Source organism: Hipposideros armiger, unplaced genomic scaffold, assembly GCF_001890085.2.
Source record: "Hipposideros armiger isolate ML-2016 unplaced genomic scaffold, ASM189008v1 scaffold_2, whole genome shotgun sequence".
Classification (NCBI taxonomy): domain Eukaryota; kingdom Metazoa; phylum Chordata; class Mammalia; order Chiroptera; family Hipposideridae; genus Hipposideros; species Hipposideros armiger.
Window position 1 is genome coordinate 2,839,527 of NW_017731352.1, and position 15,764 is coordinate 2,855,290.

At 35.8% G+C, this 15,764-nt stretch overlaps 1 protein-coding gene across 5 annotated transcripts in view; it reads right to left on the minus strand.

Annotated features, from left to right (window-relative positions):
* Window positions 1-6,173: 6,173 nt before the first annotated feature.
* Window positions 6,174-15,764, minus strand: part of PUS10 (pseudouridine synthase 10) — a 73,913-nt gene continuing 64,322 nt past the window's right edge. For all 5 annotated transcript variants that reach the window (XM_019631744.1, XM_019631823.1, XM_019631668.1 and 2 more), the window contains 3 exons: window positions 12,317-12,459; window positions 9,755-9,854; window positions 6,174-7,852 (listed from right to left, as the gene is read on the minus strand). In XM_019631744.1, coding sequence (XP_019487289.1) covers window positions 7,814-7,852; window positions 9,755-9,854; window positions 12,317-12,459 — 282 coding nt within the window. In that variant the 3' untranslated portion in view covers window positions 6,174-7,813. The remainder of the gene's footprint in view (window positions 7,853-9,754; window positions 9,855-12,316; window positions 12,460-15,764) is intronic.

The window sequence follows — 15,764 nt, forward strand, 5'->3', positions numbered from 1 at the left end:
AGGGCAGTGTCACTGGCCCTCATGTGGGATCCGAACCGGGGTCCTGCTGCACAGAGCTGGCGTCCCAAGCCAGCTCTTAACCAACACGCCACTTGGCCGGCCCACAGAATGATTATTTTTAAGACAAGTCAAATCATATCATTCATCTGCTCAAAACCATCCAGTGGCTCCCCATCTCACTCGGAGTAAAGGCCAAAGTCTTTGGTAGATGAGGAGAGGTCCTCATTCAGCCATTTTCTCCTCTCCATTCGCTCCACGTACTCTGGACTCAGTGCTCCTCTTCAAAAACACCAAGTACACTTCTGCCTAAGAGCCTTTGTACTTGGTGTTCTCTCTGCCTGGAATGTGTTTCTCTAAGCATAGCTCACTCCTTACATCCTTCAGTCTCACTCAGCTGTTACCCGATCAACACCTTCCTTGACTATATAATATTGCAAGCACTCCATGTCCCCCCTTCTTTATATTTGTCCATAGTACTTATCTAAGCATTCCTTTGTTTACTATTTGTTTTCCTATACTGGAATATAAGCTCCATGAGGGCAGAAATACTTGTGTTTCGTTCATTGAATCCCCAATTTGTAGAAAAGTGTGTCTCATATTAAGCACTAACTATTTACTGAACATTCAAAGTACTACTGATACTTTTTTTCTTTGAAAAAGAATAGCTTTAATTGTTAGATGTTTATGATTTTTATAGTTGTTTAATGTAACGTTGGGTTTATATCAGAATCATGTACAGTAAAACCTTGGATTGCGAGTAGCGTGGTTTGTGAGTGTTCCGCAAGGCGAGCAAACATTTCTAATACATTTTAACGTGGTAAATGAGCAATGTCCTGTAATACGAGTAGTTTGCTTCTGGAACAAATTATGCTCACAAACCAAGTACATTTTAACGTGGTAAATGAGCGATGTCTTGCAATACGAGTAGTTTGTTTCCAGAACGAATTACGCTCACAAACGAAAGTATTACTGTACATTCAAATCAAGGATTAATAATGGTAATCCAAATTATTTGAAAGCAAAGTAATCCCAGTAGCAAAATGATGGTAGAATTTGGGTAAAATCTTAGTTGTTGTGGGATTGTCGTGATCCTGAGTAACTAGCTTATTAAAGACCTAGTTTACTTTAAACTAGAACCTAACATAAATGTTGAGCATATTCCTAGCTAGAAACATGTCATTTCACTTCTATAGCGTCCAACCAAACCATCAATTTACTGGAACAATTAAACTAGTCAACTTGATCAAAATAGGGAATGAGTGAAGGTTATATAAATAAAAATCCTGAATTGAATGATACTGGGAATGGGAAGGAGATCAAAATAAGACTTGAGGTCAGGATATTTAGGAAGCAAATGAAAAAGATTGAAGATACCTAACTAAGTACCATTAATATGTCAGAAATTATTTCAAAATGAAACATTTCTGTTACATAATTTCAAAAATCATAAGCACATAACATACTTTGGTAGCACTTACCAAGGAGAAAGAAAAACCTGAAGGCATAATTTCTTACTTGTTCAAAATAGGAACCCAAGGTATTTCCAGATAGCGGTTGATAGGTGGTGCGTTTTTTCTAAAATAGAGAATCCTATAATTTTGTATTAATTCGCATTGATCAACTTAAACACTGTTAGAAAATCTAAATGGATATTTTTTAATTAAATAAGCAATTGATTTGCAACTTTTTTCTGTGTAAGCCAAATTAAGTTACTGCTACATCTGTGTCAAGAGTATTTCCAATGGATTTTTTTGTTTTTCAGGTGCTATTTACTGATCATAGAATATAGTTTATAATTAAAAAAAATTGGCAACCTGCTTCTCCTCTATCTCTAAATGTGTTTACACTTTCACCTTTTCTTATAACACAGCACTCTTCGTTTCTGAGGAAAAGGTGACATTATGCCTTTCTAAACTCTACTTATTCACTGGATCCTTCCCCTCCTTTCTCTCCCATCTTGTTTCTGTATCAGCATTTTGTGCCCTTTTTCTTTTCTTTCTTTTTTTTTTTTGTATAAACATGGTGAATGTATTCTTTAGCTTAAAAAGAAAGAGAAAAAACCTCTTCTCCTACCCTCATACTCCTTTCCCTCACATCCAGACTTACAAAATGCTTTCAGTCTCCATTTCCTCACTTCCCAGTCATTCTACTCTCTCTCTCTCTCTACCTCCTATTTTCTTAGGATATTCTGGGGAAAGTGACCAGAGACACGCTCTCTTGTCAAATCTAGGATCTTTGTAATCAGTCCTCACCCTGCTTAACCTATCTGTGAACTTCTATTCCATTGACCACTGTTTCTTGGATACTCCTCCAAGGTTTCTGGGGTAGACAAGATTCTTCTCTCAGGTTGATTTTTTCCCCTAAGTCTCAGCTCTTAATTGGTGCTATTTTTCTCCTGGGGAATAAGTGCCCACAGCTTCAGCATTCTGTCATGCTATCTGAATGCCCTTATAACTAGCTCCTCCCTTTGTATACTCTTTCTGTATACTCTGATGGCATTACCATTTACCCTGCCACCCAGTATTTAAAAGAAACCTCACATTCACTTAGTCGTCAACTCTTTTTTTAGTCTGCCTCCTAAATATCTCTTGCATTAGTCCCTCCTTTATTCCTGCTGCATTGTTAGTATAGGCCTTCATTCTTTTTTCCCCCAATAAGAATCTCTTTTCCTTATGCTGCAGTTAAAAATAATACCCCACCCTCCCCATATACCCTATTACATAGTTAGCATTCCTTGGAAAGACTTTCTCAGGCCCCTAGGCCTCCATGCTTTCAACACGCTATCCACTCTGCCTCTACTCTTCTATAGCCACACGCATAGCCTTTCAGACTGGGCTTCTCCTCTGGGAAACTTGGGCCTGCCTCCCTAGTTCGGGTGTATAGCACTGTATGTGCCCCTGTGGCAGAATTCTGCTCATTAAATTATAGTCATTTAAGGTTTGTCTCATTCATCTTTGGGACTCCATCACTTAGCACAGTCCCTGACATAGTTGGTGCTGAATAAATGGTAGCTATTATTACAGATTCAAGAGTGAAATTGACATAGAAATGGTTATAAAAATGTGGACAAGGATATGGGTGTTAAAGGGAAAGATACTTAACCTGGCAAGAAAAGCAGTGATGCTAAGATTTTCAAGCTTGTGAAATACTTTACACTCTGCCTCCTGTAGTGTCAACTGTATTAGGTAGAAATTTTAGTTATTAGGATTGTTTCATATGTCTGACCTTGTTTCTTCTGAGTGGCAGGTTTAATCTCAGTTCTCCCTCACCGCATCTCCTTGGCACCTTACCCTTCCACAGACACTGGAGTATTCATGGAATCAAATCACATATCTCATTTTTTTAAATGTCTGATATGCAGAGCACCAAGTTAGGTGCTGGAAATGATAATAGAGGTGAATATGACAAAACTCATTTTCCTCAGATGTCAGTCTTTTTCTTTTGAGCAAAACATATACAGTAATGTACATAAAGTGGACTAATTTTAAGTGGCTAGCATGATTAATTTTTACATATGTAAACAATCATTTCCAGCACCCCAGGAATTTCCTTCATGCCCATTGCCAGTCTACCTGCTCCTCAAAAACCTTTCTAAGTATTCTAAGTATTTTTATGTGCTTCTTAGTGACTAATGAATTTGGAGGCACTCAGATTTTTAAAAGTTCTCAGGTACTGTTCAATTGCGCATATTTAATTGTGATATAAAGATGCAATTATTTTTAAAATGGTAGAATTCCTTTTATTGTACAGAATATTGCCTGTGTAATATCTTTGTATACAACAATTTTTCTTGTTAATATAATAAATGGAAAAAATTCTAAAACCCTTACTAAAACTTTGGTGCTATTTGATTTTAAAAATATCAATGAAATTTTTTTTGTATTTATAGCATCTTCCTTACAGGGAAAAGTTTTGTTTGCTTAGAAACATTAGGCATTTTAATGGAATATACTGAATATTAGCTGAATATACTTGTATATGTAACTGCCTTTGAAATGATAATTTTGTAGAGTATTGAAATGCCTTTTTAAAAGATTTTTATTTTCTGCTTTCCTGACTTATTTCCTGCCTGTTTCTCTCCCTTCCTGAATAACTGAAGACAAAAGTCATTCGCCTATTCTGAGCAATGTACAGGTAGGTATTGCCACGAGGGGTAAAAGTGGTGGTCCAGTGTGGGATTACAGTGTGTAGAGTCTATGGAGAACATGTGAGGGTGGTAGGGAGGGAAGCCTCAGTGATCTGGAATAAGGATACAATGATGGTGGATTATTTATGATGGGGACTGATCTATTAAGTAAATATATTAAGCCTAATGGGAGCCCGATTTCTCAGGAAGAAGTTACACATGTGGAAAGGGAGAGAAAACTAGAATAGGGTTGGAATTGGAAATACTAGTATAACTCAGTTTTTTCAATATATGTAAAGAAGTATATAGAGGTAAGCCTGTGTGCGCACCCACATGCCATGAGAGAGCTTGGGAGCAGCAATGCCACAACAGCAGTGAGCATATCTAGTGCCCAAATCTTGGTTTCTAAATCGCATTTTCTACCCAAAGGAACTAGTTCCTTAGAGAAATAGCCCAATCCAGGGCTGGTGCAGATGAAATACAAGATGAACCTGGAGTGTCTTTTTGTATTAGACAGTAAGAACATTCTCCAAGAATGATGGGGACATGTCAAAAGGACACAGGAGTCAGCTTGAAGGGGGACCCACTGGCCAAATCAACACTTAGAAATCGAAATAAACATCAGTAACAAATCATAACCCATTGAATAAAATAGGAAGCCATGAATCCACAAGAAGGGAAAGTTCTACCTAATGCAGAATCTAGTTCTACCTAATGCCAATCAATAAATGTAAAAGGAATGAAGGAATTAGAAAATTGGTATTTGACATCATTGTGGTAATAATTGATTCAGGTGAAAATCTTCAATGAATGCTAATACTAGTAAGTGAAAGTTGGATAGTCTCTCTACAAAATACTAATCAAAAGGAAAAAAGAATAAGTGTTAAAGTGGAGAGGCTTGGCAGATACTACTTTCAGTAACCAATCAAAGCCAATCATCGGTAATAGCACAAATCAAAATTGTGTGACACCTTATAAAATGCAAGAAGATAATATCTCTGTGGTGGTCAAACTGAATCTAATAATGAAATATGAGGCAAGCCCAAATTGAGGAACAATCTACAAAATAACCGGCCTGAAATCTTCAAAGTGTTTAATGAAAGTCAAGGAAAGATGAATTGTTTCAGATTGGTGGAGACTAAGACAACTAAATGCAAAATGTGATCCTTTGACTATGAAGGACATTGTTGGGACAACTGGAAAACTTGAGCGGGGTCTGTGGGTTAGATAATAGTAATATCAGTGTTAATTTCCTGATTTTGATAGTTACGCTGTGGTGAATGAAGTAGAACAATGTTTTTGTTTGTAGGAATTACACACTAGTATATTCTGGGCGACAGGGCATCGTTGGCTCAATGGTTCAGAGAAAAAAGGTTCTTCGTACTTCTCTTGTAACATTCCTGTAAGTTTGAAATTATTTCAAAGTGAAAATATATATATATAAAAGTAATGTTTTTTCATAATAAAAAACGGTACCATTTTTAAAAATCAGAAAAGCTCACATCAAAGTCCATTCTCTTATGTGGACTTAAAAAAACAAACAGTAAAGCTCCAAAAGAAAATATCTTCCTAAGTAAGATGTTTTTCTCTTTGGAAATGGAAATTTAACTTCTAAATTTACTTCACGTAATTTGCAAATGTAACTAGTTATCATCTTATTTGGGAAATTTTCCACTTTACCAACTTTTATTTATTTATTTATTTTTACTTTTCCAGGTATTCAGAGTTGATGTTTTATCCTAAACTAAACTACAAAGAGATGCTAAGAAGTACAAAAGACCTTTTCTCTAAGGGTTATTTAAAAGACTTAATTTAAACAAAGCTATCAAGGAGATCACAAAACTAATTGTAAAATATTTTTATATAGGCAAAAGTGAAACTAGAGTACTCTCATTACTTAATGTTTCCAGTTCTGTATAAACAAAAACCTACATTAATTTTTAACAACCTGTTCATAATTATATGAACATTTGGAATAAATATTTATAGCAAATGTTTATTCTTTGCTTGAAATTTTGCATAACCTCAGGAATAGAAAGTTAATAGAAGTCTTCTAATTTAGTTGGCTAAGGAGGTTCTTAATTCTCCCATTTTGCAGATAAACTGAATTCAAAGCTGAACCCAAAAGAAACATGCAAAACACTAGCTTCCCAAATTATTTAAATCTCTTTTGTAGCAGAATATCCCCAGAAACTGAGAAACATTCACACAAGTTCTTATCTTTTTATTAAAAGTTTATTATCCCTTTCTCATTTTTTGGCATTGTAAAAATCATTTGCTATTATTCACATAATGAAATTGCATGTCAATTAAACCATTTTCCTGATTTCTGAAGTGAATAATACATCTTAGTATCTATGAGCTATGTTTAATGTAGAGATGGGAGACTGAGTAATCAATTCTATCCAAGTCACATGTGTTCTACACTAAGCTCAGATGGTTGAATCAGGGTGATGGAAATTTCACTTAAGTCTGAAATTTTAATGAGACTCCATTCTGAAAGTTTCCTTTTAATGACTCATCCATTTTCTTTAGGTTTTGCTTATTTAATGTTTTTCTTCTTTATAGAACCAACTAATGATTAACATATTAACAAGTGGGATCATATGAAATATACTTGGGCTATTTTTTGGTAAGCTCTTTGATTCGGCATCTAAATTCCAAAACTCAATTCTCATGGTTATATACGTTTAAATGCCTACTTCACACAGTGGGTGCTCGATAATAAAGTTTATTAGAAAGGACCCTAAAGACCAGAAAACTTCAGTTCTAGTCTTAGATATGGAAGTAACTACTTTAGATAAATCATTTAGCTTCTATTCTTTGGTTTTCATATTTATAAAATGGAGATGATAAATATCCTATCTACCTGATGAAGATGTTTGAAGTTAGATAATTTTATTGAAGCACTCTGCAATTAATACCAGCTTACCTTTGTTTGGCAATCTCAATTTTTCAAAATCTTATCCCTGGCATTGAAGTTATTGAAGGCACTTGTGTCTCCATATTTAATAGACTTATGAAAGTCTCTTATCATGGTATGCCTCAATTCCTAAGGTTTTAATTTCCTTTCCCAGGAAATATATTGACAATTTTAGATTGTCAAAATAGTGACTTGCAGTCATTAATATTTGTAACAAATCACACCAAAAGTACTTCTATTGGTAATAGCTTGCTAGAAGCTTGTTACAGGGAAAAAATATTAATGGTGTCAGATTTGCATTTGATATCTTATTATAAGATATTGTACTGTATAAATATAACTTTTATCATTAAAAAAATTTAGAACATAATTTTAAAGGTGGTATTTCTTTTGTGGAGGGAAATTTTGCTGAAAGAAATTATAACTTCTCAGATTAGCAGAGAATATATCCTGTTTGTGTACTTCTCTAAATGAAAGAATTAAGAAAGAATGGTTTCATTATTCATAGTTTGGCTTTTGGGGGTTGGAGAGGGAATAAGAAAAATCATAAGACATCCTTAGAACAATTTAACAGAAAATATACACATACTGTATATAGATCCTGAGATAGTACAACAAATTTAAAAATAAATAGATCAACATGATCCAAATAGCTTCCAAGACACTCTTCTGGTGAGTAAACAGCCATATTACATACAGTGTATGCTGAATGGATGTCCACATTGTGCCACGAAAACCCTGCTCTTTGCTTCCAAATTTGAAAGCTAGTCATCCAGGGTAGGGGGCCAGTCAACATCTACAGACTAGAAGGAAGAAAACAAGTCATTAATAAATTACCGTTCTAGGAAGCATTGCTGTTAATGCTGTATAAATTTAATAGTTTCAATATACAATAACAGAAGAAACTGCATTGAAAAAAAAAAGCCATTGAATACAACAATTTAACACTCTAAAACCGATTCTAGGACTTCGGATTCTTGGGCTTGAGGTCTGTGGCTGAATTCACTGAGTATTTGGTTACTCAACTGGTTATTATTAACTGTGCCTTTTGACTGATAAAAGACTAGCATACAGTTAAAATTTTTATGTTTTATGGGTAAAGTAGCAAACATTCGGGTGGCAACACCAACTTGTCCTCAGATGTCTCAGCAACTTTTATTCTAATCATTTTCATCTTCCCATATACCTACATTTTTACCCTGGTCTGGCTCTTCTAAACAAAACCTTGATCTTCAAATCATAATGAAATTACAGTACCAGATTATTTTGTACCACATTCCAGGCCTTAGAAGTATGAACTTGTACTTCACCTTATCTACCCTAGAGGGCCTAATTTAATAGAATGTGTATAAAATAAAATAAAAATCCACTGTATCCGTGTGTTTTTTGAGACTTAAAAGTTTAAAACCTGATTTGCTAAAATTATTTCTGAATTAATCTGAGTAATTTCACATACCAGATTCAGAAAAATTTTGTTAGAAAAGCCCAAATAACTAGTGTATGTGTGCATGTGTGTGTACCTTTCATAGATTTCCAAGAAAATATTTTGGTTGTTTCAGAATATAGCCATCTACCAAACACCCACATATAAGTTAATGGGTGGTTTCTCAAGCCTGAACACTAAACATTACTGACCACAGTCTTGTGTGTGTGTTGAGGGCAGGGGAGGATAAGCATTTGTAGTGTGAAAAACTCCACAGATGATTCCATTGGACAATCAGGGCTGAGAAACACTAGCCTGTGACTCTGACACTCCTAACCTGTTCTAAGAATTAAGGTAAAGAAGATGAGTGCAATTAGGATTTTAACAGAAGGGAGATTTCATCAAAATGATAGTCTCGCTGAGGAGGCTCCCTGCAGCCTTGAAGGTGCTATCACTGGTTGAGCTGTATAAAATCTAATCTGAAAGCACTCTGAGAACTATTGGTAAGATAATAATGCTCCAGTGATCATCTGATTACCATCGCTGTTTTCACACTAGGCAACTACACCCGCTTCTTTTTATCACGGACGGATACTATTCCCAAGTGCACAATGCTAGCCTCTCTAAAATGTTGGGTGTTTTTTTGGGGGGACTGTATTCCTAATTGGATATTCACCAAGAAGCACAACTTGTGACTCAATACCTACTGATGCCCAAATGAGAAAAATATTTATGGAGAATTGCCTGAAAGTTCCATTCTATCCATTCTTCTAATTAAGATTTTAACCTTGTTTCAGCTCAGATTATAGAGTGGAAAATTTGGACCATATCATAAGGGTCCCTTACAAAACTGTTTTTATAATAACCATTGGCTCATCACATTTTCTACCCCTGTCCTGAATATATATTTTTTACTAGACTGCCTTAAATTCTTTGTAGGACAAAATTGGTATGAGAATGAACTCTGTAGAGCCCAAAGGACATATGAAGGTCACTTACAACTTCAGTTTCTGGCTTAGTTTAAGAGTTTAGATCTCATGCCATATGTAAGGAACAATTAATAAATTAGCTGTGTATCTGCAAGGGTCATAAATGAGGCCTGTATTTTTTTAAAAAGAAGAAAAATTCCAAGATAGTCCCTCCTTGCCATACAATGCTACGGTGAGATTTTAACCATTTTCCAACACCTCTTAAGGTGAGTAGTACTGCTTGGCTTAAAGCCAAAAGAGCATAACTTTGAATTCAAAGTGCAAGTGGGCATTTCCACAATAGAATGGTTTACCTCGACATCCAGCTCCAAGATGTCTGCAGTCACATTCATCAGAGAGCCAATGTTCGGCTTGGTTCTCCCAAAGTCTCCATGTACAAACTCTTTAATGTAGCTGGAGTTTGTTTAAGGAAAAAATAAGATAGCCATGCAGTACCAACTGTTTGGTTAGATTTGATAGGTGAAAGAGGAATAACAAAAGCAGAAATGTTACAAAAGAGAGGTTATTTCTGAGCTGTGACCTGTGATGTGTGTCTTAGAAAATAAGCTACAGCAAGCTGGTTCCTACCAGCCTAGCAGCCAACATCAGGCCCTAGGCCCTGTGTTTACATCAAACTTCCCAAGAGTCATGACTTTCTTTTTTTCCTTAGCTCATCTCCAAGTGCCAAGGTTTGGGGATGGATTTTCGAAATTAGCTGTACTTCGATGCTATATACATTAAACAAACAAACAAACAAAACCAACTCAGCTATTTCTTCTTTGCGCAACTTTCATTTTGACATCTTTCTGGTCCCATTTTTCAGTAATGGCAGTGGGCATCTGCTAGATGGTAGGTTTCCAGAGGCTCACACAAAGTGACCTCAGCGATGGCTTTCCTTGTAACATGACCCAGTGACACAATGGCAATAGGATGAGAGGGATAATGAGACTATTAATTTAGTCTTGATGAAGGCCCTTCAGAAAGATTATCAAAGGATCTAAGTTCTAGTTGTTTTGTAAACATGGTTAGCAAAAGAATTGTTAATTGTCTCTTTTTAAAGGGACAACTTTGTGTTTCCCTCATAGGGCTTCAAATTTTGAAGCCAATGACCAATCTTAATGTTCATTACTAATAAGATTATATTAACATTCTTTATACAGAACTCTACTACACCCTTGACAATATTTATCTGAAAGATATGTTTTCACCAGCATTCAGTAAAAACTCATTCAGCATTATGTTGTGGTCTATAAACCAGCACTATATAAAAATTTAATATAATTTGAATAGGAAAAGTAAACTTATTCTCTGATTCATAAAAATTAACACCATAATTTGTTGACATATCATCACTTTCTGAAAGTTTATTCACTCTACTTTCACTAAATGTTTTGACATGTCAAGCATAAGACATGTAATTATCTAGTAACTGTCTTCTTTGCTAAATTCATAATTACTCAACAATTGTCATTCTTTTTCTCTCACTTTCTTTAGAGATGCTACTTCTGAGTAGCAATTATAAGGGGAGATGACCAAAAATTCCCAGAATAACCAGTTAAAAGGTCCAGAATGGTTCTTATTCATAGCTAGAGGGACGAGGTATAAGTCAAATGAATTAGTTCAGTGTACTGAGCAATATATGTGAAAAATTTACATACTTCTGTGTATTACCACATGGTATCTAAAGCTTTATCAGTCTGTCTTGGCTAATGCCTTAAGTCACATGTATACAGCTTGTTTTAAAAATATTTTAATAAGATTGAAAAGATATTAGCTTCTCCAAAAGACCATTGCATTTCTCCCTAGCACACCAAAACAAAAGCTGGGGTTAGGTAAAAAGGATTAAAAAAAAAAAATTGTGATTTCTTTGAAATCCCATCCACATTCCATTTATAATAGGCAGATGTGCTCCAAACAAGAAAGATACAAAGATCTGTCCACTGAGTCTAAATACACCATCTCTTGTTCCAAATGGTAATTTAGGAGATTTTAGGAGTTGGTAACCTATACCTGTTTTCAGAAGGGAAGTCCTGGTCACTTCTGGGGTGGGTTAGGGGAGGAAGAAAAGAGAAGAGGTTAATGGGGAAGGAGAGGCAGACTAATTAGAGCAATATAGTGAGAATGCTATTTGGTGATTAAAACTTGACATTGTTTCCCCCTTATATCCACAAGTATGAGTATATCATTTTATACTAGTTAGAAGGCATTTTGTCACTTCATGTTTTTGGATCACAACATAATATAAAACCAAGAAACAAATAAAAACTAGAAACACCTTTGAAAAGTAAACTAAAGCAAAGACTAAGGCAGACCCTGTTATATTTTCACCAGCAATTCAGATCTGATTCAAACAAACAAACAAACAAACAAAAAAACATGTAAGGCAGGGTAGGTATGAACAAGTGATCAGCCTTGGGCTATTCTCTTGTTCTGGGCCAGTGGCCAAATAAAGTGAAGATCAGTATGTAAAGTAGGGCCACTCCCATCTACTATCCATGTTTAATCATCTGGGGCAAATGCTCAGAAATTCTGAAAAGACCCCGAGGTGATCATGAATATGTGACTGGCAAAATGCGTCAAGACAGCAATGAATCAAGTGTTCCCTGAGTACTTACTATGTGCTCAGCATTGTGTGAGCACACACTAAATATTTTAAAGTTCACTTCGAACTGGCTGCTGCCTCACAGTTTAAAATGTCACTTTGAAAAATACAAATTTAATGGGAAAAAACACCCAAACCCCCCCCAAAAAATCCTCTCCACCTTAATCTTTTCCCTACACTCCTAGGTCAAGCTGAACCTATTTTCTAGGGCAGCATTAACTTTTGCAATAGGGTTTGGGTTAGATTATTGCTGTGCAGAAGGTGAAAAGGATACGTTCCAGCTTGAGTCTTCAGATAGAGGCGGAAATGATGCTCATCCACATAGCATGTTTCCATGGAGTGAATGATACGAGTTCTCACAGCCAGGGGCCTCCGGTGAAGGACCCGGAGAGGTGTTTTCTGGTCGATTTTTAAGTCCTAGCGGAGGATATGATACACACCATGAGTCAGCTTTGCTGTCCATTTAAGTTTCTCTCAGCACCTCCTTGTCATCCATGGTTCACCACAGAGGTTGTCTTTAGAGGACCCCAGCTATCACCGTCAGGGTAGAAACTAATACTATAATCAGTTGTATCCTCTGAGGTTTGCACTCTATGGGACTTCTCATAACTGGGCCCATGATTACTCATTTTCTGGGCCCCAGAACCATAAAAAAAGGCTTTGAAGCAAAGATCCCCAAGGTCTCTTTGCTCTGATATAGAACTAATTGATTAGGACCCTGGAGTTCTATCCTGCCCTTTAACAGCTCATCTAGAAGACATGTTCTTACCTCCCCTCCCCACCCCAACCCAACAGAGTGACCTAATAGTGGGGATGTCAGGCAGAGGTGAGAAATGGCTGTTTGTAGAAGGTGGGACCTCAGCACTCCTTCTGTGTGTGGGCTGTGTGCATGTGTTAGGGAGAACCATGGACCGACTCATTTGTTTTGTTGTTGTTGTTGTTATATGAAGGGATACATCTGGGAAATTAACAGTTTGTCACAGTTTTAGGGTAGTCTAATATAATAATTACAAGTAAGTGCCTACAATAAACCAGGACCTCTCTGTTAGCCCAATTCAAGTTACTCGAGAATAATAATACAGCGTGTCTTTTTCCAATTCAGATTTTATAGGGACACAGGCTTGTTTTACTCACAATTAGAGATTTCCTTTTATGTCACAAGATATAAATTAATAAATAGAGGTTAATATTGTAAAAAGCCAACTAATACCGAGCTTTAAAAATAGATGTTGGGTATAACCAGAAATGTAGGTTCATAGGAACTGTGAATCTTCTGCAATTTCTTGTTGGAACAACTCCTTCCTAATTTACATGATCAGTGAGCGCCTGAAGCCATACTAAGAAAAAAGATTTCTGTCTAGTCTCCCTCTAGCGAGTTCTCCACTAAGAGAGAAAGAACAAGTTCCGACAGAGCCTACACTTGAAATAGTGTGACTGCTTTTATCAGAGCAGTAAGTCAATGGCCCCTCCTAACTCATGGGTTTTAGGATTCTATAACTGTTTGATTTTAAAGGCACTTTGTTCTAATGAGATAAGCTGTCCCCATAAGGTTTGACATTTCTCTGGCCAAAAAGACCAAAAGAAGGACAAGGCTGAACTCTTAAGGAATCTGTAAAGATGTGGCCTCCACTTTAGAGTACAGAAGCAGCTGGCCTTTGAATGGGGGACTGTGTAGGATTGTGCGTCTCCCGTTTTACCTCTAGTCACTCCCAGGACTTTGACTCATGAGCCAGTCCATGGAAGTACTACCTGAGCTAGTAGATCCACCACCATTTCCAATATAACGCTCAGATCAACACACACTCGTGTGTGTTTTACAGTCTGCATGTTTTTAGTAGACAGAAGGAAACCACTTCATTTACTCGAACATTTCACTTTGCTGTCCCCATACCGCTGAATTTTCAGAAACACATACAAATGCACACAAATGATTGTTTTTTCCTTAGAAGTAGGTTGCTCTTAAAAAAGAGGAGGCTTCTCAGAATGGGGCAATAACTCAGTTTTTATAGTTTTTATACCAATAGTAATATTTGAAAACTGTTTTATCCCTAACACTTAATAAAATATTGTAAGTCAAGTAGCCTCAGTAGTTCACTTGAGCTATGGACCATTAAAATAGACCCTTTCACTACTTAGGCTATACCTATAAATATCATTTTTCAGCATTATTTCTGAATTAGCTCTACAGCTACCCCCAAACTTGAATATATTTTTAAAATGAATTTACTTTCCCCACAACATTCTGAATAATTTGTACACATGTGATGAAATAGAGGTTTAGAAATTTGTTTTGCAATCTTAAAGATATCTATAGTATAATTATAGTATAACTAGCTATAGTATAACTGTCATATCTATAGTATAGCTATATTATACTATACTATACCTATACTATACTATACTATACTATACTATACTATACTATACTATACTATACTAACTATAGTATAACTATCATCCTAAGGGCCCTAGACAATAGGTCCAAAGCTAAAGGGCCTTAGCTACAGAATCACAGAATCTGAGAGCTGGTGGTCCACAGGGGATGATATAGTCCAGCCTTCATTTTATAAATGAACTTCTATAAGCAGGTAAATTACTTGTATGTTTTCACCAAAACACTCATACTACCAACATTATTCTGCACTTTACTGTTTTTCTCATAATGTCATGGGTGTTCCTACAGGCCACAGGTGTAGACCTACCTCTATCTTTTTTTCTGACAAGTTTAGGTGTATATACAGACCATAACATAAATTAAATGGGATCACATGCTGTTTTTGTTTTTTTTAAATAGTTGTATAATGTTCCAACTTGTTCTATCATTTTCTTACTAAAGGATATTCATTTTGAGTCTAGTTTTGTTTTACTGATTTTTGTACTTTGAACAAAGTCAGTAAACATCCTTGTGCACTGGAGTTTTATTTATTCAGGTAAGATTGCCAGCAGTGGAAGTGCTAGGTAGAAGGCCAGTGAATTTTTAATTTTTACAGTCATTGCCACATTGTTTTCCCAAAAGGCTGAAACACTTTACATTTCTATTGAATGGATGCAACTGGCTTTCTCCTCTATTCCAACCAATAGGTGTTATTAGTCTCAGAGGAATAAAGTGGTGGTCTTATTGATACTTCAATCTGGAGGTGGAACATCTTTTTTTTGAACATCTTTTTAAATAATTCTTGTCCATCTGGAGTTGCTGTTTTTTCAGCTGCCTGTTCATATCTTTCGTCCATTTTTCTCTATTGGGTGTGTTTGTATTTTTCATAAGTATAAATCCTACTTATGGTATCTTTTGCCATACAATTTGTTTTCTACATAGTCATATATATGTGTACACATAAACACACATGTATGTGTTTAAATCATGATGTGTCACCCTCTATATACTCTTATAGCTTGTTCTCTTCCCCTTAGCATTTATCAGGAACATTTTCCTTTCTCAATAAATATTCATCTACAACGTAATTCCTAACAGCTGGCTAGTAATAGCCCATCATACAGATAAGCCATAAAATTAAACTCATCCTCTCTAGTAGATCATTTAGATTATTACAAAATATTATCCATTTAAACAATGTTGTACTAACTATATATGAACATCTTTGTGCCCATTTATCCTTATTCCTTGCATTTGAAAATAAATTATCTTTACAGGAAGAGGTGGAGGCAGATGGGAAGAAATATGCAAATGAAGAGGCAGACCCTCTATAGTGACATGCTCATGT